This window comes from Gopherus evgoodei, chromosome 5 (genome assembly GCF_007399415.2).
Source record: "Gopherus evgoodei ecotype Sinaloan lineage chromosome 5, rGopEvg1_v1.p, whole genome shotgun sequence".
In the NCBI taxonomy this organism is placed as follows: Eukaryota; Metazoa; Chordata; order Testudines; family Testudinidae; genus Gopherus; species Gopherus evgoodei.
In genome coordinates this window covers 2,257,379-2,284,102 of record NC_044326.1, presented here as the reverse complement: position 1 = coordinate 2,284,102, position 26,724 = coordinate 2,257,379, and the positions used below count along the sequence as shown (strand labels likewise).

General features: G+C 51.3%; 1 protein-coding gene across 1 annotated transcript in view; it reads right to left on the bottom strand.

Annotated features, from left to right (window-relative positions):
- The window catches only part of LOC115652566 (V-type proton ATPase subunit B, kidney isoform), an 83,592-nt gene that overhangs the window by 26,833 nt on the left and 30,035 nt on the right, over positions 1-26,724 (bottom strand). Inside the window, exons 2-4 of the mRNA XM_030564794.1 lie at positions 23,977-24,032; positions 13,093-13,191; positions 4,508-4,601 (exon numbers count right to left, since the gene is read on the bottom strand). Coding sequence (XP_030420654.1) covers positions 4,508-4,601; positions 13,093-13,191; positions 23,977-24,032 — 249 coding nt within the window. The remainder of the gene's footprint in view (positions 1-4,507; positions 4,602-13,092; positions 13,192-23,976; positions 24,033-26,724) is intronic.

Here is a 26,724-nt window from a genome sequence, read left to right as displayed (position 1 = left end):
GTTCCAGCGCTCCTGTGAGGAACCCTAAATTGACTGGGGCCCAGGCACGGGCCCCATGTGTTAACCGGCCACTGTGTCCATACCATAGGGGTTGGAACTAGGGGGGCTGCCACACCCCTGGTCTCCATTATATACCACGTTTACAGTTTGGTTCAGTGGCTCTCAGCACCCCCACTATACAAATTGTTTCATACACCTGCTATGAAACAGTCTCTGCTCTGAAGAGTTGACATCTAGACAAGAAAAGAGAGGCTTATTATACCCACTTTACAGTTGGGGAGCTGAGGCATAGAAAAATGTTACCAGAGGTCACCCAGGCAGTCTGTAACAAACTGGGAACTCAAATTCACAGCTCCTGAGTCCCAGCCCAGTGCATTAACACAAGCCCGAAGGGGGCCTGGACTAGCTCTAGGGACAGTCATGAAATCTGCATAATAACCACAAGGCCTAATCTGCCCAGAATGCCCATTCTAGGCTCGAAGGCATCACTGTTTTAGTCTGACCTCCTGCACAGCACAGGCCAGAGAACTAATTCCTGTCTGAACCAGAGCAGAGCATTTAGAAAAAACATCCGACCCGGATTTAAAAATTGACAGTGATGGAGAATCCACCACAACCCTTGGGAAGTTGAGCCAGCAGTTAATTAACCTCAGTGTTAAATCTCTGCACCTTATAGCCAGTCTGAATTTCTCTAGCTTCAATTTCCAGCCGTTGGATCATGTCAGATCTTTCTCTGCTAGACTGAAGAGCCCGCTTATGAATTCTGCTCCCCCTGTAAATTCTGCTCCCCCTGTAAGTACTCATGTGATCAAGTCACCCCTTCACCGTCTCTTTGTTAAACGAAATAGATCGAGCTCCTTGAGTCTATCCTATAATGCAGGTTTTCTAGTCCTTTAATCATTCTTGTGGCTCTTCTCTGAGCCTTCCCCAATTTATCCACATTGTTCTTGAATTGTGGGCACCAGACCTGGACTCAGGATTCCAGCATGGGTCGCACCAGCGACAAATACAGAGGTAAAATAACCTCCCCGCTCCTACTCAAGAATCCTGTTTTTGCACCCAAGGTTTGATTTAGGTCTTTTGGCCACAAGGTTGCACTGGGTGCTCATGTTCATTAGCCAGCATGATCCCAAGTCTGTTTCAGAGTCACCGCTGGCTGGGATAGATTCCCCCAGCCTGGAAGCACAGCCCACCAAGCGCTAGAAAATGAATGGAAGGGAATGCACCTGCCTAAGGAGTTGGAGTGACTTAATAGCTCCCTGCCCCCCATCTCTATAGTCTGTGGATTGGGCCCTAAATAAGGCAAAACCAGCCTTTCCTCATGGCACTGTGGGAGTTCAGCTCCCAGCCAGAACCCTGAAGAGCAGAATAATCAAACAAAAAACAAAATCAAATTGTTGGGGAGATCAAAGTGATTTCTGGACCCTTGCAAACAGCCCAGGTTGGGTTTGGGGCCAGTTCTCATTGTGTCTCAATGTGCTTTGCGGACCTTGCCTTGCCTGGCTTCCTATGGGGCAGTCCCAGGGTGGATGGCTCTGGCCTGTGTCATGCCAATTGGGCCAGTGGGCTGCTAAAGGTATCCCCAAGATGCTGGTGTTGGCTGGCGGCCTAGCCATGAACATGCCCCAGCAGGCCTCAGTGCACCCCAGGGGAAGGCTTTGCCCATCAGGCTAGGAAGGCGCTGGCCTGGGGTGGCCACTGCACACTGGGCTTGGATGACTTTGGCGTCAGCTCTTGAGCCTGCGAGCCCCTAAGTGGTGTGCAGCAGGGGCCAGGTGTGGGCATATGTTAGGTTAAGCAGTGGGTGTAGCCCTCTGCATGGAGCAGTAGGAAGCCTCCTGCACTCCTGTTCCCATCTTCACAAGGGACAAGTCAGGGGTGGAGAATGGGGGTGTTGGATCCCCACCATGCTAAGGGGACAGTTGGCTGCACATTCCAGTGTCACAGCAAGGCAGGGTCAGGTTCCCCCACCTCCTGTGCACCAAAGCTCTGCATCTGGGCTGGGCACGATTAACTTTTTAGCATCTCACTCTTTCCCCCTTCTTCCCACCTCACCAAAACCAAACCAAACCATACTAGGTGGGTAGCAGACACATCCTGGAATGTGGCACTTATCCCAGCGCTGCCTCAGTGGGCAGGGGGAGGGGAGAGAGATGGTCTCCTAAAGTTTTCCAGCGAGATGAGAACAGATCCCTTAAGGAACCATCCACTGTCCAGTGATCATGTTACCCTGACACCTGCCCTCTGCGCGATGCATTGTCCTCTACCACTGCCCTTTGCATACAGGTCGGTGGCCAGTTTTCCTACTGCAAGTGGACAGGAGAGTAAGATTGCCTGAGACACTCTAGCAAATACTTTACTGATGTCCAGACAAGGACACGCCACATCTACCGAGTTCCCGTCCCCCAGTGATTTTGTCCCTGGGATTGGGTCTGCCCAGATCTGTTCTTTACAACTCCCCAATGCTGTTTCACGGCTCATGACTCCATCGTTAGCTTCCAGACGGTTACAGAATTGTTTTCCCCTTCACGTTGATTTTATTCTGTTACTAAGGATCAAAGTTAGATTTGCTGGTCTGAAATTGCTCAGGTTTCTCTCTTGTGGTAGCCAGTTTCATGCCAGTGAAAGGTGTCACATTGGCAGAAGTTCTCTGGTTAGCCACAGATGTATACGCCCTCACTCTGATCGAGCTGGTGTGCAGCACAGGCAGTGGCTCAGGGATACCCCCTCCAAGCTCCTAGGTACCCAGTCAGGCAGCTAGACCGAGGCACTGCCCTTGCGTCTCTGGCCCCATTTCTAAGTTAGTACACTAGCTCAAGCTGGGAATCATCTCTCCCAGCTGCAGCGTAGATGTCTGCAAAGAGGCCTGTGGCCTAGAGGATAGAGAACTGCAGTGGGAGTCAGGTAACCTTGGGCAAATTCCCCTTCCTGTACCTCTGTTTCTCTCCCTTTATTTCTTTTACAAGCTCTTTGGGGCAGAAGCTGTCTCTTACTATGTTTATATGCAGCACCTTGCACAATGGGGCCCTGGTCTCACCTAGGTTCACTGCTACTGGTTCATTCACAGGAAACAGATTTCAGAGTGAGCTGTAGCCCATGAAAGCTCATGCTGAAATAAATGTGTTAGTCTCTAAGGTGCCACAAGTGCTCCTGTTCTATTCACCGGAAAGGAGGTCAGGTTCCACACTTACTGCATCCTCGGTCACTCCTCTGAGACAAAGGGGCCAATTAGTTCCAACAAGGATGGTGCTATTTTATATTTTTTTAAGATGCAGCCACCTGTCATCCAGTAGGAACTAGACTGAGACCCAACAAACTCATTTGATATAAGAGACAGACCAATCATCAGATGGGAACCACCTTTAACTCACCTCCAACCCTAGACCAGATTTGAACTAGTGACCTGGAAACAAGAGATCCTGGAGTCCACCACGAATCCACTAAACCCTCCTGCCCTTTGCAGTCGTCAAACAATTTTACTGCCTTGTCTTCCCACTTTGCCGTTATTATTATTGTTGATTTCAATCCCCCCCTTCGCCTACTAGCAGGACTGTGCGTTCTGGGTACCTCCAGCCTTGATCTATTCACTCGAGACCGGCTGGAAGCAACGCTGGGGAGTATCAGATAGCACCCTGCAGCTGGGCTGAACCAAACCCCAGGATCCAAACACCCCCAAACTTTTGTGGTTTAGAATTTGAATTTGAATAGGGATTTCATAGCTGGCCCCTCTCTCTCTAATGGCACCAGATACCCCCTGAACATAGGATCAGATCTCAGATCCCAGCCCGTCTCCTTGGGCCTATGTGTGGCATCAGCAGAAACTTGTTGGCAGCATTAATTTATCCTTGGGGGTTTTTGCCTTCCGCTTTCCCCTACCAGCCTTTATAGACAGTGTGACCTTCCCCACTTCTCCTCCCCACTCTCTTCTCTGTTTCCATTACTGCTTCTTTTACCCTCTGCTTGTGGGGCCAGTCCTGAATAGAGACACTCTGGCTGCTTCTGGCGCCTTTGGAATTATTTGGCTTTTCAGACTCACTGAGGAGGTCTATCAAAAGTCATCCAGCAGCTTTTCAGCAGAGGCCAGGAAGCATTTCCAACAGCTCCAGCGGAACTAGACCAGCCTTTCAATCCATTTCCCAAAGTGCCTGCTGCTAGGGTGGCCAGAGAGCAAGTGTGAAAAATCGGGACACTTTTTTTTTCAGGATGGGAGCATAGTTGCATATATAAGACAAAGCCCCTAATATTGGGATGGCTCTGAAGGTATCGGGATGTCTGGTCACCCTACCTGCAGCCCCTATCTCAGGGCAGGTGAAACAAGGGTAAATATTGAGCAGAGGAAAGTGAATCTCTATGCAGACAAATCACAAGTTGCAAATGTAAAATCAGCAGCAGGCTACAGGCTCTGGCAGCCCCGTGTTGCTGGCACAGTAACTTGTTGCTGTTTATTTTTTCCACTGAGATCCATGTACTGAGATAAATTCGTTCTCAGCTGCTCTTATGGACCTACCTAGCATGTCCTCGGAAACAGGTGTCCGGAGGATGTCCCCGGTAAACTCGCAGGATGTCTTCTTGGCGTCGATCCCAGATGTTCCTTCAAACACCTGCACAGACCCGGGGACAGGAATCGAATTAGTGGCAATTAGTGGGGATTAACAGCAAATGGCTAGAGAGGGCCAGGCGAGTTCAAATGAACTGAGGGGAAGGGAATCTAGAAGATAATGTTATGTGATCTGCACTGTTTAAAAAGATGCACCAGAGAGAGAGAGAGAGAGAGGGAGACTGGGAAGGAAGGAAGGAAAGAAGCTTTGGTATTAAGAAAACTGCTCTTTTAGGACCTGATTGAAAGCCTGTCAACGGGAGTTTTTCCATTGACTTCAATGGGCTTTGGCTCAAATCTTTACTCCATAATGTAACTGGACCCCGTATGCATGTGTCTCAGCATGCCCCCTCTCTAGCCTCGCGTAGAGCTGCACAACTCCCAGTTTATGGCCTTAATGCAGCAGCGCGTGGATCTGGGGAACTGGTGCTCACCTGGCTACCCCTCCATTTAAACCTACCCTCATGTTTTACAGTGTAAAACCTCCAGGCTGCTGGACCACCCCAGGGAGATTTCTGTCCCTCTCCTGTACCCTCACGGACCTGGCTGGCCTGGAGAATGATGGGGCTGTCAAACAGGGATGACTCTGTAAAGCTAGTACGTAAGCAGTACTACAGTCGATTTTAAGTCCTGGCTGGATCTGGGCCTGGTGATCTTGGCCAACACTGGGGATTGGAGTGGGGCCCTCCAGAGCTAAATACACAAACCTCTATGACATGAGCGAAAGAATCTGTCCCTCCAGCTGCACTCCTGGAACAGATTCATCTCCTGTGTAGATCAGGTAAAGAGGTGGACAGGTCGCACACACTCCCCCGTGGGTCACTGCTACAGAAGGAGCCCGAGCCGTAGCTACTGGTGTAGCTGATACCAGTGGAGCTGGTCTGATTTACACCAGCTCAGGACCTGCCCCCTAAATGTGACTATGTAGATTCAAAAGCAGGTCACCTGTCCATCCCTGCTCAGCAGCCCTGCCTTCACAAAGGGACAGGGTAGCACTCTGCTTGTTCGCCTCTGGGCACAGAGCTCTGTGCCAGGCATGAAGCGCACGGTGGTCCTTTGCTTTCTAGCTGCTGCTAGAATTCTTACATCTCCCAAGCTAAGCAGGGTAGGACCAGGTCAGCACTCCGATGAGAGATCTTGAGGCAAAAGTTCAGGTGCTGCAGGAAGTGGAGTTTGTGTCTTAATGGGTGGCGCTCTTGAGCCAAGGCAGTACTGGAGCATGGCCGCCACCTTTCAGATTTGACTTTGCTGGGGGGGAAGAGAGCTCAGGCCCGTGTGTGTGTGTGTGTGTGTGTGTGTGTGTGTGTGTGTGTGTGTGTGTGTGTGTGTGTGTGTGTGCGAGCATGAACAAGCTGCATCTTCAGTACAACACAAACCGAATCCCTAGCAATCAGACAGGAAGCCAGCCCCTGTTGTGGTTTGAGACACAGGAAATGGAAGCAGGCATCAGAATATCCCGCTCCCCTCTGCATTTAAATGTGCAGTGCCCCGGTCACCAGTGGGGTCTGAATCCTCAGCGCTCGCTCGCTGCAGTACAGACCTCTGCCATGTGAACAAATGAAGAAACATCAGCTGAGTACTCGACCAGTCGCTACGGGAGAAAATGGCACATGTGTTGCTCGCATATAACGAGCTGTATTTCCTGGGTCTCAAGAGTTATCATCAGACCAGCTATCCCTGCTGGGAAGTTCAGTAGCATATATGGCACACAAGCCTAGATTCTGCAACGAACTCGGCATGAGTGGAGGGATTCTCTTGAGCAGAGCCAACTTCAGGGTCAGGGCCATATTTATATATCACGCACATATATTATATAAACATTACACACCAGTATTTACATGCAATTTCTTTAGTTAGCTAAGAGATCACTGCAATTTTCCATTCCAGCTCCTACCACATGAGAAATCGTTCTTTTAAAATTGGTTTGAAACCTAGATTTGCTCAAAGAAGGCAGCTCTGGAGATCCCTGCAATTCCAAAATGAGTCAGGGAAAGGCCAGAATAAAGAAAGCATAAACCAGTCTCATTAATGCAATGGATGTAACAGTCGGGCGGTTTAAGGGCTGTGTTTTCTCTCACCCCGCTAACGAGATCCTACCAGAGCAGTGTGCTCTAGCAGAGAAGGGAATCCAAAGGCACTTTGATTGGTATAATATTTGCCACCATTTGTATTAATTAACCTCCCGACCGCTGCTTTAATTAGAGCCGTGTGGCCCCTTGGAAAGACCGGACTGTGAAAGAATGTGGCACATTCAAGCAGGCTCATTCATCCATCTGCAGCTGTGGCTGCAGGGAAGAAAGGAAAAGGCTGCCCTACCCCAGTGCATGTGTGTGGGTCAGGCCCTTCCTAAGCCGCTTCTGCAAAAGACTCAGGTTTTTGGAGGCTGACTCCCTAATAGGATTAGAAGGGCACTGCAAAGGTCTCTGCCGCATTGGAGGAGTGAAGTTTCGCAGCTCGCCGGCAGAGGTTCCAGGCAGGTCAACTGTGCAGCTGCCTAGTTTCACTAGGCTGAGCTCAAGGCGTTAATGATTAGAGAGGGACAAGCCAGGAGGGAAGGTGGGCTGATTGGAAGGGACAGGGAGTTAGATTACAAAAGGTCAGGACACTTTTACAGAAAACCGTGACTTCTATTTTGGAAGGACCCTGGTGCCCCCGTGGAGACCCACAGAATCCACCCACATGGAGGGTGCAAGATCAGGGCCACAATAAGAATCTCACAGGATGAGACCTTTTGTGCCAGTTGTTGCGAGGGTGAGGGGTGAACTGGTGATTGTCAATGCAGAGTTTGCTGACTGGGTGGAGAAGTAGGAGGCATGGGACCTGAAACTGGCATTTCTGGGGACCTCCAGCAGGGCCAGGCCAAAGGCACATTTTAGGAGGAAATGACGTGAGGCAGAGGGAACTGGGGAACAAATCGGCTGTGCCCATGTAATTAAAGGTTGTAGCCTAGTACATGCACACAACAGGGCCAAGTTCAGGTTGAAAGAGGCAACTCTAACACTGGCATTTCCCAGCCTTTGAGTGCTTGACTTCGCCACCTGAACGGTGCACTTTAACATAGTTTTTGGTGTGTATTTCCTAGCTTTTTGAAAAAAACAAACTGACAAAACAGGAGTGCCAGCTTGTGCAACTAGGCGGGTACCCACATGGGTCACCGGAAGGGTCCGAACTGTTAGTTCCATAGCGCAGACCTCTGCCCCGGAGCAACTGACAGCACTAGTAGGTTGTCATCCCCAACATGAGCTATCCAGTAGATGGGGATGAGACACACACTTTGCCAGTGGGTTTCATTGCTACGGGCTGGCAGCCGAGGGATACTGAGACTCAGGAATCCTGGGTTATAGTCTAGGGTCCGAGGGGAGTATCTACTCTAGTGGTTACACAGCCCCTGCGCCCGCCTGTCCTGACTCCTGTAGCCTGGCCCTTCCAGGCCACTGTCCCAGTTCCACCCCCTGTCTCAAGTCCTCATTCCTGTCCCAATATCCCCCAGTTCCCTGGTCCCCTTGGCTCCATGTCCCCACACTCACTGGTTCCATGGCCCAGCAGCACACCCCAGCCCAGTCCCCAGCCCCCTTGGCTTCTTGTCCCAGTGCCCTCAAACCCTCGGCTTCTCTTCTCCATGCTGCCCACCTGGGTCTTTGTCCCAGTCTCACCCACCACCTGCCTGGCTCCTTGTCCAACCTGCCCTCCCTCCACTGCCCCCAGACTCCTCTCCTCTCCAAGCCGACAGTCATCTTCTCCTTGCTGCCTGGGGGCCAACCAGGGGGCAGCCATTGGGAGCACAGGAGACATGCTCCTGCTCTCAGGTTTGTGCCTGGCCCCTCAGCAGATGGGAAGCGCAAGGACAGGGCAAGTGTTGGCTCCAGCAGCCAAATGCCAAGTCCCTGCTCCAGAGCATGATGGGGCTACAGCTTCCCAACAAAATGCTTAAGAGTTTTATTAACATGGGCAAAAACAGCCGATTTTTCCCTAGTCTTGTTCTGAGAAAAGGCGGAATCACTTTTGTTGGGGGAAAAATAACTTCAGGCTGAGGCAGACGCTCAGCAGGGTAAATTCCAGCCCCAACAATTACAGTTTGGCAAAGTTATAAGCCGCTGACAACAGAGTGTTATAATAGGAAGTGTTAACCAGTGGCGCTATATACAGTCCTAGAACCCTGCCCGTCCCCTTAGTGCTGGCCTGCCTGTGTGCCGAGAGCCAGCTGCAAGGGTGGTTCTGTGAGTGTGTTGTGGCTGCCTTGTCACAAGGAGCTGGAATCAGACCTCCCACCCAACAGTCAGAGACATCGATTCCAAGGGCAGATGGGACCATTGCGATCCTTTAGTCAGACCCCTGCTTAGCCCAGGCCGGAGAAGTGCCCCGAAATAATCCCTAGAGCCGAGTTTAGAAAAACAGCGCATCTCGATTTGACAATTGCCAGTGTTGGAGAACCCACCACAACTCGTGGGTAGGTTGTTCCAAGGGTTAATTACCCTCCTCGTTACAAATTTATCCCTTATTTCCAGTCTGAATTTGTTGAGCGTCAACTTCCAGCCACTGGATCGTGTTATTCCTGCCTCTGCTGGCCTGAAGCTCCCGTAACTGAATATTTGTTATTTATAGACTGTGATCAAGTCTCCCCTTAACCATCTCTTTACTAAGCTCCATAGATGGAGCTCTTTGAGTCTCTCGCTATAAGGCAGGTTTTCTAACCCTCTGATCATTCTTATGGCTCTTCTCTGAACCCTCTGCAATTTGGCAACATCCTTCTTGAACTGTGGACACTAGAACTGGACGCAGGATTCCAGCAGTGGTCACACCAGTGCCAAATACAGAGGAAAAACAACCTCTGTGCTCCTACTTGAGATTCCCCTGTTTATGCATCCGAGGATCGCATTAGCCCTTTGGCCACAGCGTCACCCTGGGAACTCCTGTTCAGCTGATTATCCACCATGACCGTCAAATCTTTTTCAAAGTCGCTGCTTCCCAGGATAGAGTCCCCCTTCCCATACAGGACTGCCCGGGGGGGGGGAAGTGGGGCAATTTGCCTCGGGGCGTTTGTCGGGGCCCCTGGAGTGGGGTCCTTCACTTGCTCTGAGGGCCCTGGAAAACTCTCTCGAGGCCCAGGCCTCGGGAGCTTCTTCCGCTCTGGGTCTTCAACGGCAATTTGGCGGCAGGGGGGTCCTTCCACTCCAGGACCCGCCGCTGAAGTGCCCCGAAGACCTGTGGCAGGGGGGTCCTTCTGCCCTGGGACCCACTGCCGAAGTGCCAGGTCTTCGGTGGCAATTCAGCAGCTGGGAAAGACCCCAGACCCCCTGAATCCTCTGGGCTGTCCTGTTCCTGTATGTATGATCATGATCATTATTCCCAGATGTAGATACGTACATTTAGCCATATTAGAATGAACATGGTCACGGCCAAACTTGACGAGATTCAAGTGAGCTAGAGGGACAGAACGGCTTAGTAATGGGAATGAGGACTAGCAAGTGCTGCTGCTAGGATTTGAACTGAAGGCCCAACCCGCTACAGCAAAGCCCTCTGCCATTCAGCTAGCTGCTCACAGGAGTAGGCTGATCTCTTCTGGAGAACAGGGAACAGCTGGAGAGTAGGGTTAGGATACAGAGGGACCTAGACAAATTGGAGGATTGGGGCCAAAAGAAATCTGATGAGGTTCTGTCATAACCTAGTCCCAGATTTGGACCTTAGCATCCAAAATATGGGGGTTAGCATGAAAACCTCCAAGCTTAGTTACCAGCTTGGACCTGGCAAAGCTGCCACCACCCAAAAAATTAGAGTGTTTTGGGGCACTCTGGTCCCCCCAAACCTTCCCTGGGGACCCCAAAACCCAAATTCCTTGAGTCTCACAACAAAGGGAAATAAACCTTTTCCCTTCCCCCCTCCAGGTGTTCCTGGAGAGATGCACAGAAGCAACCTCCGTGAATCTAAACAGAGGGATTCCCCCCTCCCCGTTTCCAGCCTTGGAAAACAGAAGTACCGAGAGCTAATCTCTCTTCCCCCCTCACCCAGAGGGAATGCAAAGTCAGGCTAGTAAATCTAACACACACAGATTTCCCCTGACTTCTTCCTCCCACCAATTCCCTGGTGAGCACAGACTCAATTCCCTGGAGTTCCCCACTAAAGAAAAACTCCAACAGGTTTTAAAAAGAAAGCTTTATAAGAAAGAAAAATACATAAAAATGGTCTCTCTGTATTAAGGTGACAAATACAGGGTCAATTGCTTAAAAGAAATATGAATAAACAGCCTTATTCAAAAAGAATACAATTCAAAACACTCCAGCAACTATACCCATGTAAATACAAAAGAAAACAATAGAAACCTTACTGCCTTACTATATTTGTACTTACAACTTGGAAATAGAAGATTAGAAAGGCAGGAAACAGAGATCCTCTCATAGCCGAGAGAGAGATAGCCACAAGACAAAGAACTCAGACACAAACTTCCCTCCACCCAGACCTGAAAAAGTCTGGTTTCCTGATTGGTCCTCTGGTCAGGTGCTTCAGGTTACCTCTTTCCAGGTGTAAGAGACATTAACCCTTAGCTATCTGTTTATGACAGGTTCAACAAGGACAAGTGCAGAGTCCTGCACTGAGGAAGGAAGAATCCGATTCACTGTTACAGACTGGGGACCGAATGGCTAGGCAGCAGTTCTGCAGAAAAGGATCTAGGGGTTACAGTGGATGAGAAGCTGGATATGAGTCAGCAGTGGGCCCTTGTTGCCAAGGCGGCTAATGGCATTTGGGCTGTATAAGTAGGGGCATTGCCAGCAGATCAAGGGATGTGATCATTCCCCTCTATTCGACATTGGTGAGGCCTCATCTGGAGTACTGTGTCCAGTTCTGGGCCCCACAACACAAGAAGGATGTGGAAAAATTGGAAAGAGTCCAGTGGAGGGCAATAAAAATTATTAGGAGGCTGGAGCACATGACTTATGAGGAGAGGCTGAGGGAACTGGGATTGTTTAGTCTGCAGAAGAGAAGAGTGAGGGGGGATTTGATAGCTGCTTTCAACTACCTGAAAGGGGGTTTCAAAGAGGATGGATCTAGACTGTTCTCAGTGGTACCAGATGACAGAACAAGGAGTAATGGTCTCAAGTTGCAGCGGGGGAGGTTTAGGTTGGAGGTTAGGAAACACTATTTCACTAGGAGGGTGGTGAAGCACTGGAATGGGTTTCCTAGGGAGGTGGTGGAATCTCCTTCCTTAGAGGTTTTTAAGGTCAGGCTAGACAAAGCCCTGGCTGGGATGATTTAGTTGGGGATTGGTCCTGCTTTGAGAAGGGGGTGGGACTAGATACCTCCTGAGGTCCCTTCCAACCCTGATATTTTATGATTCTATGATTCTGGATGGACCAGCCACCATGACACGCGCTTTGCAAGCACACTATACAGTTGGCAAGGTCTCCTCCAGGGCTAGTGGACGGAGGCAGAATAGGGAACAGAAAATCACCTCCCTTCTCCCATGTGGGTGTTCAACCCACTCTTGTGCCACCGTGGGTACAGAGCCTGACTTCCCCAAAGAAACTCGTAACCCAGTCTCTGCAGCAGCTGCTCTTACGGCCCTGCTTTCGAGGGGGTATGTGAGAGGAGAGGAGAACTGAGGGTAGGTCTACACGTCAATGGAAAGCCCAGGGCTGACCAGTGGCAGCTGACTCAGGCTTGTGGGGCTGTTTCATTGCAGTAAAGATGTCTGGGATCCAGGTGGAGCCCGGGCTCTAGGATCCTGCAAGGTGGGATGGTCTCAGAGCTTGGGCTCCAGCCTGAGCCCAGATGTCTACACTGCAATGAAACAGCCCCACATTCTGAGCACCAGGAGCCCGAGTCAGCTGGCATGGGCCAGCTGTGCTGTCTAGTGACTGTGTAGACACATCGTGATCAGGTAAGGCCCCTGCATGCTCACAAGCTCCTTAGAGCAGGGATTGTTTTTCACTATGCTGTTTTGTGCAGCGCCCAGCAAAATGGGGCCCTGATCTAGGTTAGGGCCTAGAGGTGCTACCATAATACAGATACACTGATATTCTTCTCAGTTTCCTGAGCCATCCAGTCACTCTGACAATGCGCTTTGCAAAGAATGAAACTCATATGGAACCGAACTGGAAAAGGGAACCTATAGAAAATCAATATGGACGCTCAGCAGCAGAATGGGCCAGGTGAGTTGTAGTTGTGGTGTGTTGAGACTGTATTAAAATGATAAGCTATCCCAGTGAGTCTCAGAGATTTTCATGATCTGTTTGCAAGGGGGTGCTGCACGGAGGCATGCAAGCTGAGTCTTCAACAAAGAGCTAGCTTAGAGCAAGGTGGGTGAATCCTGCCTTAGGGAGCAGCCTGCTTTGTCTCTATCTGGTTTTGGCTCTTGTGTGTTAAGGTTCTGGGTTTAAAGAACCAAAGTCATGTTACATCGGAAGCTTCCAGCAAGAGGATTTCCTGGTTTTAGCTAACCTCTGTGTGTGTGTGTTCCGCGAACACAGTGACAAGGAACCCGCTGCACGCTGTGCACTCACCTGCACGATAGCTTTAGAGCCCACCACTTCCAGGACCTGCCCGCTCCTGGTGGTGCCATTGGGGAGGGTGAAGTTGACAATCTCGGCGTACTGGGCGAACTGCGCAGAGAGAAGCAAGGCTGGGGTTAATGTCTGAGCTGTCGCTGTTCTGTGGGAAGCAATCCTGCCCTGGCTGAATTTCACAACACAACCAGACTCCAGCCAGCTCCCCACATTGGTACAACCGTTATGCAATGCCCGGCTCCCTCCCTAGCTCAGTGGGACTGTCAATGGGAGAGCCTGGGCCTTGGTGTAACCCCTTGGGCTGGCGCCCCCCGGACCCTGCTTCCAGCTGAACAATTGGAAATATATCTGGGTTTCCTTTGGAAGCAGGAGCACTGCCTGGGTGCTCGCTGCCTCGGAGCACTGCCCTAGATGAGAGGCCCATGCTGTGCCTACCTCCCATTCCTCGTTCCACACTATCACGGGGCTCCTCGGCTTCCCCCCACCCCTTCGTGCTCATTTTGTCCTGTTCTCTTCCCCTGCCCCCGACCAAACCTCCTGTACCACTCTGTCCTTTGCATCCTGCCCCTGCGCTCCTGCCATGCAGCCCTTAGGCCTGGAGCTCCCTCCTGCCCCGCCTGGACAAAGGTCTCTCCATTCTAATCCTTTCTTCACGCTCACACCTTGTATTCATCACTCCTATGGATGAGGCACCAGACTGGGACACTGGAGATCTGGGTTCTATTCCCAGCTCTTCTACTGACCTACAAGGGGGACCTTGGGCAAGTCCCTGCATGCTCCCATGCCTCAGTTTGCCCATCTGTAAAGTGGTGCTAACAACACTCCGATGTCTATTTAGAGAGTGAGCATCCCTACCTAACTGGGGTGCTGCAAGGATAAATTCATCCACATTCATGGGGGCGAGGCTCAGACCCTAGGGCGTAAGACGTCCAAACAGCTAAAGGTAGCAGGGACATTGGCTCAGAATCATAGTCTGCACTTGGGTACTTTGAAATGGACCTTCAGTCAATGCCAGGCTGGTGAAAGCTGCCACATCAGAAAGCTTCTCCTTTGCCACAAAGCAGGGAGAGGATGGGGGCGGGTGCAAAGGGCAAGCTACCCCCCCACACACACACACTGCCCTGCCCTCCCATAGCCCCCACTTTGAGCAAGGGAGTAATTCACCTTCTGGCTACAGCTACATCCCCCGGACTAACCCCCATGTAGTTAAAGCAGGGAGGGAGATGTATCATGGTCACTCTCTACTGGCCTGGTTTGGATTAGAACCAAGGCTCACATCTACATAGCATGTGAAGGCTGTAGTGCGGGTAGGCTTGACTCTAATGAACACAGGTAATGATCATAGCAGAGACGTGGCGGCTCGGAATTCAACATGGGCCAGCTGCCACAGCACAAGGCTGCTGGGGGCCTGGGGACGTACTCAGGTTGCTAGTCTGCTGCCGTATCTTCCCTACTGCTGTTACCCATGCTTAGGGTGGCCAGACAGCAAATATGAAAAATCGGGACGGGGTGGGGCACCTATATAAGAAAAAGACCCCCAAATCGGGACGGTTCCTATAAAATCGGGACATCTGGTCACCCTACCTATGCTAGCTAGATTAAAGCTAGCACAGATGGGCCTATATCCCATTATGGCGCCCCCGAGGCCCCCCGTTGCTTCCTAAGCTCTGGCATTGGCTCACTGTCCTTCCCTAAAGTTGCCGAATTGTGTACGTTCCAAAGGATGGGCATTTAGCCAAACCTCCAGCAGTCCTGTTCCATGCACCAGGCACCGGCCTGCTGGCTTAGCCTCAGCCAGGACGGTGCAGTTTCCTCGGCCACTGGGCATTTACGCCTGTGAACTTTGGACTTTAAATCTCCAGTAAAAACCTTCCTTTAAAACAACATAACACGTGGCCCAGCTCTTTAACTGATCTTATTCATTCCATCCTGCACGTGTCAGAGTGAAAGGCGCTATTGCCACGACCCACTATGTTGCAACTAATCAACAAAGCATTTATTTATTACCAGGCATAACCCTTCCTCTGGAGCCAGGGGCAGCTGCGTATGGAATGCAGCTTTCCTGGCTTCAGCGTTGGCCACTTTTAACTCGAGAGCTGCCCTAATGCCACTGACGAGGGCCTGGATAGCAGGGTTACAATAACAGTGAACTCATTGAGACAGGGGAGTTCAATCCCTGGTCTCTAGGCAAGCACCGAGATTGGTAACAAACACAAAATGCTGAACGCCCAGCCCCATGCCTGAGCCGGAAGATCATGGCCCCTATAACTGAGCAGACGGTGAGTATACCGGGGCCTGCTGTGAGTGGACACACAACTCCAGCCCATCCATGTCCACAGAGCTTTCAGCCAGGCTGAATCTGCCCTGAAAATGCAGGATGAGCACATCCGTGTCCACTAGAGGGTCTCTTTGTCAAACCAAGCAGCAGCATTTCCCCCGTCTACTAAAACTTCCCGGTAACAGGAGCTACACCCAACAGATCTAGTCAGTTCGCACAAGGGATGGAACTGTCTTTGTGCCCTGATGTCAATGGGGAGGAATTTCTTTCAAAGACCATGGTGACGTGCCAGATTTTCTGGCATTGGGGAAATACAGGCATTTTACATAATGGGTATCACAGGTGGAGGTGAACACCTACACACACAGTGAGAAAGCAATTCTATAAGAAAAGAAATCTAGCTGGCTTTGCAGGATGGCCGTTAGGGGGAACACCACCATTTACCTTTCTCCCTTCTGAAAACAGACCATTTATTCCCACCCTTTGTTTCCTAGCTTTTAACCAGTTACTGACTGATCCAAGAAGGCCAACGGCATATTGGGCTGCATTAGTAGGAGCATTGCCAGCAGAGTGAGGGAAGTGAATTATCCCCCTCTATTCAGGACTGGTGAGGCCACACCTGGAGTATTGCATCCAGTTTTGGGCCCCCCACTACAGAAGGGATGTGGACAAATTGGAGAGCGTCCAGCGGAGGGCAACAAAAATGATTAGGGGGCTGGAGCACATGACTTACGAGGAGAGGCTGAGGGAACTGGGATTGTTTAGTCTGCAGAAGAGAAGAGTGAGGGGGGATTTGATAGCTGCTTTCAACTACCTGAAGGGGGTTCCAAAGAGGATGGAGCTTGGCTGTTCTCAGTGGTGGCAGGTGACAGAACAAGGAGCAATGGTCTCAAGTTGCAGTGGGGGAGGTCTAGGTTAGATATTAGGAAACCCTATTTCACTAGGAGGGTGGTGAAGCACTGGAATGGGTTCCCTAGGGAGGTGATGGAATCTCCATCCTTACAGGTTTTTAAGGTCAGGCTTGACAGAGCTCTAGCTGGGATGATTTAGTTGGGGTTGGTCCTGCTTTGAGCAGGGGGTTGAACTAGATCAGTGGTTTTCAAACTGCGGGTCGCGACCCAGTACTGGATACAGTCAGGCACTGGGTCGCGGCAGTTCTGGTCAGCACTGCCGTTAAAAGTCCTGGGCCGTTAAAAGTCCTGACGGCAGTGCTGCCCAGCTAAGGCAGGCTAGTCCCTACCTGTTCTGACACCGCGCTGTGCCCCAGAAGTGGCCAGCAGCAGGTCCAGCTCCTAGGCGGGGGGAGGAGAGGGCATGGGGCTCTGTGTGCTGCCCCTGCCCTGAGCACCAGCTTCACTGGGGGGGAGGTGTCTGCAGGTGGGGGTCGCGCAGAGCCACTTCCACACCTCTGCCTAGGAACCGGGCCTGCTGCTGGCCACTTCGGGGGTGCAGTGCAGTCTGTGGTGCCAGGACAGGCAGGAAGCCTGCCTTAGCACCCCCGCTGCGCTGCAGACTGGGAGCCACCCGAGGTAACCCTGTGCCCCAACCTCATGTCCCAATCTCCTGCCCCAGCCCTGAGCCCCCTCCCAAACCCAGAGCCCCTTCCTGCACCCTAAACTCCTCACTCCTGGCCCCACCCCCGAGCCTGCACCCCCAGCCCAGAGCCTGATCCCCCTCCCACACTCCAAACCCCTGCCCCAGCCCAGAGCCCCCTCCCACACCCCAAACCCCTCATTGCCAGCTCCGTTGGGTTGCGGGCATCAACACTTTTCGTCAACTGCGTTGCTAGAAAAAAAGTTTGAAAATCACTGGACTAGATGACCTCCTGAGGTCTCTTCCAGCCCTAATCTTCTATGAAAGAACCTTCCCTCTTAACCTCCATAACTCCTTACTTTGCTTCAGAGCCTTTGGTGAGGAACCTTGTTAAAGGTTTTCTGAAAATCTAAGTACACTATATGCATCGGATCACCCTTGTACACGTTCCTTGACTCCCTCAAAGATTCCCCAACAAATCATGTTCATCTCTGTAAGTTTTCCCGGTACTGATGTGAGGCTTACCGGCCTGAAATTGCCAGGGTCAGCTCTGGAGCCTTTTTTAAAAATTGGCATCGCATTAGCGATCCTCCAGTCATCTGGTACAGAAGCTGATTTAAATGATCAGTTATATATCACAGTTAGTAGTTCTGCAATTTCACATTTGAGTTCCTTCAGAAGTCTCGGGTGAAAACCATCTGGCCCTGGTGACTGATTACTGTTTAGTTTGTCAGTTTGTTCCAGAATCTCCTCAATGACACCTCAATCTGGGACAGTTCATCAGCTTTGTCACCTAAAAAGAATTGCTCAGGTTTGGGAATCTCCCTCACAGCCTCAACCGTAAAGACCGATGCAAAGAATTCATTTAGTTTCTCCCCAATGGCCTTATCGTCCTTGAGTGCTGCTTTAGCATCTCAACAGTCCAGTGGCCCCACTGGTTGTTTGGCAGCTTCCTGTTTCTGACGTACTTAACATTTTTTTTTTTTTGCTGTTACTTTGAGTTTTTGGCTAGTTGTTCTTCAAATTCTTTTTTGGCCTGTCTCACTGTATGTTTAACTTTCACTTGCCAGAGTTTAGGCTCCTTTCTATTTTCCTCGGTAGGATACAACTTCTAATGCTTAAAGGAAGCCTTTTAGCCTCTACCTGCTTCTCTTCCTTTGTTGTTTAGCCAGAGTGGCAGGTTTTTGGTTCTGTTACTATGTTTTTTTAATTTGGGGTATATTTAATTTAGCCTCTATTATAGTGTTTTTTAAAAGTTTTCATTCAGCTTGCAGGGATTTCACTTTTGGCACTGTACCTTTTAATTTCTGTTTTACTAACCTCCTCATTTTTCAGTAGTTCCTCTTTCTGAAATTAAAAGTTACTGTGCTGGGCTTCTTTGGTGTCCTCCCCTCCAGGATTTAAATTTATATATTATGTCATGGTTGCTATTATCAAACAGTTCAGGTATATTCACTTTGTGAACCTGATCCCATGCTCCACTTAGGACTAAATCAAGAATTGCCTCTCCCCTTGTGGGTTCCAGGACTAGCTGCTCCAAGAAGCAGTTATTTATGGTGTCTAGAAACTTTATCTTTGCATCCCACCTTGAGGTGACATGTCCCCAGTTAATACGGGGATAGCTGAAATCCCCCATTACTACTGAATTTTCTATTTTTATAGCCTCTCATCCTCTTGAGCATTTCCCAGTCACCATTATCATCCTGGTCAGGTCGTTGGTAGTATACCCCTACTGCTATATTCTTATTATTCAAGCACTACATTTCTATCCATCGAGACTTCATGGTACAGTTTGGTTCATTTAAAATATGTACTACATTTGACTCTCTGTTTTCTTTCACGTACAGCGCTACTCCCCCAACCAGTTTCTGTGATGCCCGTTATATCCATAGTCTCATTTAATACCAGGCACTAGAGTTCCTCTATCTTAGTATATAGACTTCTAGCATTTGTACATAAGCACTTATAAAATGTGTCACCTTTTAGCTGTGTGCCACCAAGACACACACGATTTGCTTAGCATAGGATTTGGCCAAACACAAACTAAGCGTGATTTTGCATGTGTCTGTGCCACATACCATGGTTCCTTTCCAGCGTGGCTGCATCACGTCATCCAGCCAGCGGGGAGAGCTCTAAGCAGGCAGCATGTGCCAAGAAGGGAAGGGGACAGAATCCAGGGAGGGCTCCGAAAGGACTGCACAGCTCCCTTGTTCTCAGCCCAGCCTAACAGGCGCTTTGGCTGTGCCAGGACAGGCCGTCTCTCCTCCCCTTGATGAGTGTTAATTCAGACCCAGGGCCCACGTAGATCCCACCTCTCTGGTTACAGCCCACCTGCAGCAGGTGCTTCTGGGCAACCCGTACCACAAATCAGCTGTTGGGGGGAGGCCCTGCAGGGCTCCCCTTGTCAGTTCCCTTGATCCGTCCGCACCAAATGGGCTCCAGTTGCAAAATCCACCACCCCCCGCGCCCTGCAGCTGCCTTCCCCCCTTGAGATCTCAGGCCCACATCCTCCAAGGCATTTAGGCACCTCCATTCCATGGGAGTTTGGCAGGACCAGGGCCCTCTCCCTCTCCTGTGTCATCGCTGGGAATAAGGGAGCTGCAGGCCACACCAGGCCCTGAGAGATGCCCTGCTCTCCTCCTCCCCTCACTGCACCTGGGCAGGGTCCAATTCAGCCACTCGGGGGCTCTGGGCATGACAGAAGGACTCCAGTGTCTCTGCTCCCCTCTTAAAGTGGTGGTGACAGGGGGGCCCACCCCTTCCCAGAGAGACGCCCTTTTCCCCCAGGAGCATCGGGGGCAACAGCTGGGGTTCATTCCCCCCCACACCACCCACCCTCAGGGGAACAGGAGCAGAGGTAGCAGGATGCCTGCCCATGACTCACCCCAACAGTCAGCGGGGGTAAGTGTTTAGGTGAGTGCCCCAGGCCCACTGTGCTGCCTGACAGGGCTGACTCCAGACACCAACTCAGCAAGCAGGTGCTCGGGGCAGCCAAGAGGAAGGGGAAGCACGTCGGGCTCTTTGGCAGTGGGTCCCTCGGCCCCTCACAGAGGGAAGGACCTGCCGCCGAATTGCCGCCGAAGAAGAAAGCAGCGCGGTGGAGCTGCCGCCGATAGCGATTGCGGCTCCGCCAACCCTGCCACTTGGGACGGCAAAAACTCTGGAGCTGGCCCTGCTGCCTGAAGGCTCCACTGCTGAGCTGAACAGTGGGTCTTGGGGTTAACATCCCCTTGAGATGTATAGGGCAATTCCCACTTCTTAGAGCTATTGGTGCAGGCTCTCAGCAGACTCAGGAGGATAAAGTTGCTGCATTGGTTACCCTTAGGTCATGTTTTCAAGCTTTCTTTTGCACCCCTGGTTCACCTGACTCGGGAGCTGGCACCCTTGGCACAGGCTTGTAATGCCTCGGCCTTAATCCACCATACAGTTACACTTTCCCCCATCCTTCTGCCAGTAGAAACACCTGTGCCACCCAGCTGTCGTCTGTGGACTTGATGGGGGGGGAGAGGGGAGAAGGGCATCACTACCTGAAGTGAGGCAGATAATCCTGCTTCTGCTGCACAAGAAGGAGAATCCAGCTAACCTCACCCCTCCTCTCAGGGCCCAGCCCAGCTGCCCAGTCCAGATGTAGGTCAGAATCAGAGTCCCCTTCCCACTCCTACACGTGGCCTGACTCCCACTGCCGTGCACCTTAGCCTCGATCCTTCATTCTGCTATGGCCCACTCCCCGGGGGCAGAAAGACCAGCAACCCAGTGGATCCGGCTGCATGAGCCCCCCTGGAATCACGAGCACAGCACCTCTGTTTGCACCAGACCCCCTGAGCAGCCCCAGGTGCAGGGGGCATGGCTGCGGGAAGGGGACATGGGCTGAGCTTCTCTGTGCTCCAGCTACTCCCAGCAGCTGCAAAGGGGAAAATCAAGGAGCTGCAGAGCTACAAGCCACCTTGGCTCCCCCTTGCCCGCTGAACGCAGCTCAAATCAGGCCATGCTTATGGCCCTTTACGCCCAGGGGAGACACGTGCTTCTGTGAGGGGAGGCTGGGGGAGATGACGTGGGGGGAACCAGACCCTTCCCCCCCATACCCAGCTGGGCAGCAGCCTGGCCTTCTGCTGGGGGCCCGAGGGGGTCAGGTTCATTCTTATGCACTCACTGCTCCCCACACCGGGGGCAAACCCCCTGCTCCAGGCGATTGCGCTGCAGGCCCTCCTCGGCCAGCCGGAGAAGCTAAGTGGGAGGTTCCCCATGCCAGGCTCTGAGAGCCCCTTGAATGAGCCCTCGCCCCGTAGCCTGTCAGGCAGGGTCATTAGGAGAAGCAGTAAAGAGGAGGCCAATCACACGGCCCTAGGGAGGCCTCTGTTCATTATGGGCACAAACCCCAGAGGCAGCTTCCCTCCCGCTTTGCACTGGAGGGGAAATGCCACACAGGGGGCCCAATCCTGATCCCGCTGAGCTTAGAGGCAGCCAGATCGGAAACCTCTCCCCGGCTGAGGTCTGGGGCTCTCTGTGCGAGGCCGCGGCTGGCCGGGCACTGTGTCTTTGCGGCAGCGAATGGCTCCTATGTGCTGAGCCAGGCGCTGCCTGTGGGGGCTGGGAGAGAAGGCGCCTGTAGAGAAGGCATCAGGGCTCAGCAGAGCTAATCCCAGCCCCCGTCCCCCCACCCCAGCCCCCAAGTGGGGGTGGAGTTTGGGTGGCTTAGGGGCTGGGGAAACCCAGGGGGGAAGGGGTTCGGCTAGTGGGTGCTGTCATAACATTTTTCCGAGATCTGGACCTTAGCGTCCAAAATATGGGTGTTAGCATGAAAACCTCCAAGCTTAGTTACCATGTTGGACCTGGTAAAGCTACCACCATCCAGGAATCTATACGGTGTCTGGCGCACTGTGGTCTCCCCAAAACCTTCCCTGGGGGACCCCCAGACTCAGATTCCTTGAGTCTCACAACAAAGGGGAATAAACCATTTCCCTTCCCCCCTCCGGGTGTTCCCTCCCTGGGTTCCTGGAGAGATACACAGAAGCAAGCTCCGTGAATCTAAACAGAGGGACTCCACCCTCCCTGTTTCCAGTCCTGGAAACACAAGTACTTCCCCCCTCACCCAGAGGGTATGCAAAGTCAGGTTAGTAAATCTAACACAAAGAGATTTTCCCCCCTGACTTCTTCCTCCCACCAATTTCCTGGTGAGCTGCAGACTCAGTTCCCTGGAGTCCCCACTAAAGAAAAAATTCCAACAAGTCTTAAAAAGAAGGCTTTATATAAAAAAGAAAGAAAAGGACATAAAAATGGTCTCTCTGTATTAAGGTGACAAATACAGGGTCAATTGCTTAAAATAAAAATGAATAAACAGCCTGTGACGAACTGGGAAAGTTCTTAATGTTTTCTCTGAATACTGTGTTGGTGCCTCAGTGTCCCCATGGCAGTTCTTAAGTATGTGGCAGAGCAAAGGGCCAGTGCACCTAAATGCCTGACACTCTGTCTCCTAGGAACTGATGGCCTGGGCCCCTCCCCTGCAAAGGTGCCAGCTGAAGGGGTTGGAGACAAAGGGATCAGGTGACCTCCTGGCCCGGGAAAGGGGCTGAGGAGAGAGGAGGGGCTGGGAGGGGTTGTTAGTCTGGAGCTGGCTGGGGTCAAGGGTGGAGGGCAGACCTGGGGGTCTGGCTCACTGCCCCCCAGAATGGACCCGGCCGAGGGGTCCGGTTCACTGTATCTACAAGCTCTGTTTTAGACCCTGTTCCTGTCATCGAATAAACCTCTGTTTTACTGGCTGGCTGAGAGTCACGTCTGACTGCAAAGTGGGGGTGCAGAACCCGGTGGCTTCCCCAGGACCCCGTTGGGGTGGACTCGCTGTGGGAAGCGCACGGAGGGGCAGAGGATGCTGAATGCTCCAAGGAGAGACCCAGGAGGTGAAGCTGTGTGAGCTTCTTGCCCTGAACAAGTCCACTCCAAGGGAGAGGAGGCTCCCCAAAGTCCTGACTGGCTTGGTGGGGAGCAGTTCCAGAGCATCGCCCGGTGACTCCGTGACACAGCCTTATTAAAAAAGAATACAATTTAAAACATTTCAGCAACTACACACATGTAAATACAAAAGAAAACAATATAAACCTTATTGTTTTACTATTTTTGTACTTACAACTTGGAAACAGAAGATTAGAAAGCCAGGAGACAGAAAGATCACTTTCAGAGCTGAGAGGGTCAGACAAAGGACAAAGAACTCACACCCAAAACTTCCCTCCACCCAGATTTGAAAAAGTCTTGTTTCCTGATTGGTCCTCTGGTCAGGTGTTTCAGGTTACTTTTTTCCAGGTGAAAGAGACATTAACCCTTAGCTATCTGTTTATGACAGGTGCCTCTCTCTGCCCCCGAGCCCTGGGCTGGGGGGTTCAGTCATTCCAAGATGGGCCAGTTCAGGGCCTTACTGGCATGGGGGGCAGATGTCTCCCCCGGGTAACTCGAATACATCTCCTGCTCCCCACACCCTCCTGCTTAGACTCATATCATAGAATATCAGGGTTGGAAGGGACCTCAGGAGGTCATCTAGTCCCGCCCCCTGCTCAAAGCAGGACCAACCCCAACTAAATCATCCCAGCCAGGGCTTTGTCAAGCTTGACCTTAAAAACCTCCAAGGAAGGAGATTCCAAGTGCATTTGCCTCAGGAGAAGATAAGGTTAAGCCAAGCTCAGCTTGGACATGAACCCCCCCCCCCCCGGGTTGGACTACCTGACGGACAGACCCTAAGCCCCTTAGGATCCTGCAGGTTTGTACACAACAGATCTCCCCGAAAACTCTCTCCTCACCTCAGCTGAGAGGAGACATCAAGCCCAGAGCATCAAGTGTGCATGTAGTTAAAGTGAAAGCACATGACTTGGCACAGTGCCGTTCCTATGGTATCACTAAGGAGGGACCAGATGGAGAAAACGGGGCCACTCATGGGAGAGGCGGGGGCCCAGGGGAGAGGGCTGTGTGTGAGCGAGAGGGAGAGCCCAAAGCAGAATGTGGGGAGAAAGCATAAGGCTGACGCAGTGACATGCTGCCCAGTCGTTTGACATAGGATAAAGCACTAGGGACTGCATTTCGGTTACCTTCACATTGTCCAGCACCACCAGCGGTCCGTTGACCCCGCACACCGTCCGGTACGCTGCAGAGCAAAGAGCACGGCATTAGAAACGGACTTGGGATAGGGCTGGTTCCCAGGATCAGGCAAGACAGGGATGGTCCCGGGGACATCAAGGCAGCAGTCAGGCTATTGAAAGGTCATAGCCGTAAATCTTAGGACCTGCCAGAGTAGATTGAACCTTGGATCACTGGTCCAGTCTCCTGCCGCTGCCAGTTGCCAGCACCAGAAGCAGGGTGTAAGAACCCCACAGCAGGTAGAAGTGGGATAATCTGCCCCCTGTTAAGGTCTCATAATACTTCCTATGAAGAGTATTTACAGGGTGGTAGTGCCTAGCAGCCCCAGTCATGGGCTGGGATGGCACTGCGCTAGGTACTGTACAAACACAAAAGAAAAAGACAGTCTCTGTTCCTCAAAGAACTGATAATGTAAATTAGAGATTAGTTAAACCCCTTAAATACAAGGGTTTGTGTCCCTTCCAAAATCTGGGTGAGTGTTAACAATGAAAACATTCTGGCTGTCTAGCTTCTAAGCCCTTAACTGCATCCAGTGGCAATGAGTTCCACAGGCAACTTACACATTGTGTGAAAAAATATTTCCTTTCATCAATTTTGAACCTACCATCTTTCAATTTCACTGAATGCCTCCTAGTCTTTGTGGAATGCAAATAAAAGCTCTTGATCTATCTTCTCTAGACGATTGATATTGTCTGGGGCATGGCTGGGAGGGGAAGCAGTGGTTGCTTGGTCTTTGCAGCCTCAGAGCCAGCCAAAGGGGCCTCCTGTAGTCAGTGCAGCTGGCACCCCCATCTCCAAGACAGGGTAGGGGGATTCTTTAGCACTGCATGGGCCGAAAGATCTGAGCCAGAGTCCTAACTGCAGCGAGGCAGCTTCCGGTCTCCTCCCTGAACCGCAGTGGGAGGGGCAGATGTACCACCTGAACCATTTCTAGGGGTGCCCCCCTATCATAAACAGATAGCTAAGGGTTAATGTCTCTTACACCTGGAAAGAAGTACCTGAAACACCTGACCAGAGGACCAATCAGGAAACCAGACTCTTTCAAATCTGGGTGGAGGGAAGTTTGTGTCTGAGTTCTTTGTCTTGAATCTGTCCCTCTCGGCTATGGGAAGGATTTTTCTGTTTCCTGCTTTCTAATCTTCTGTTTCCAAGTTGTGAGTACAGAGATCATAAAAACAATAGGGGTTATTGTTTTTTTTTTCTTTTGTATTTACATGGTATTGTTGCTGGAGTGCTTTGAATTGTATTCTTTTTGAATAAGGCTGTTTATTCATATTTCTTTTAAGTAATTGACCCTGTATTTGTCACCTTAATACAGAGAGACCATTTTTATGTATTTTTTCTTTCTTTTTATATAAAGCTTTCTTTTAAGACCTGTTGGAGTTTTTCTTTAGTGGGGAACTCCAGGGAATTGAGTCTGTGCTCACCAGGGAATTGGTGGGAGGAAGAAGTCAGGGGGAAATCTGTGTGTGTTAGATTTACTAGCCTGACTTTGCATTCCCTCTGGGTGAGGGGGGAACAGAGATTAGCTCTCGGTAATTCTGTTTTCCAGGACTGGGAACGGGGAGGGTGGAGTCCCTTTGTTTAGATTCACGGAGCTTGCTTCTGTGTCTCTCTCCAGGAACCTAGGGAGGGAACACCTGGAAGGGAGAAGGGGGGGGGAAATGGTTTATTCCCCTTTGTTATAGGACTCAAGGAATTTGGGTCTTGGGGTCCCCAGGAAAGGTTTTTGGGGGGACAAGAGTGCCCCAAAACACTCTAATTTTTTGGGTGATGGCAGCTTTACCAGGTCCAAGCTGGTAACTAAGCTTGGAGGTTTTCATGCTAACCCCCATATTTTGGACGCTAAGGTCCAAATCTGGGACTAGGTTATGATACCCCCCGTGAGATGTCATTGAAGTTCAAGAAAGAGGGGAGCCTCTAGTCTGATTGTGTAACCCCATGACTGGCTTCATGGCTAAATCCTAAAGCCAGGATTGGGTTCTAGGACCTGGAATTATATGTCTGCACGTGGCCCACAGAGGTGCCCCAACTCAGCATCCATCCCACTATAAAAAGGCTGGTCCACAACATGTGTAGGGAACTGATGTGTGTGTGGGTGAGAGAGAGAGATAGATGGCAAACCGCCCTCTAGTGGATGCAATCAGAACTGGCCAGCTGTGTGTCATAGGCTCTGTACTGCCAGCGGAGGTTCTCCTTTAGCTCAAGCATGCAGGGGCCAGGCTTTTGGAGCAGAGATCTTTATCCCCATTACCACCAGGAAGAGTCAGGTGGCTGCGGTGTGCAGTTTAGTGACACCTGTGACATTGCTGGTTGAGCAGGGATTTGTTACAGGAGGAGAGATGGCTGCTTTCCTTTGAAAATCCCCACGTTGGGTCTGTCACGCTGGACTCTGCTGTCCTTTTCCCCAGTGAACTAAAGCGAGCTCCAGAGAGCGCCTTCAGTAAAGAACTGCAGGGTGAGCCCACCCCCTACCCCTAGCTCCACGCACCGAGCCCCCAGACCCAGAAATTCCTTCAGCAATGAGAGCCGCACTTGTGCTGATCTCTTCCTGAACGCACTCTCTCCCCTGCCCCCCTCTCGCAGCGTCAAGTCCATTAGTTCTGACATGTATAGCCACCACTTCTGTAAAGGTCACAACCTGCCCACTAGGCCTTGCACATCTGGGTGCCCCAGGCCCAGGCTGCCCCGCGGCAAAG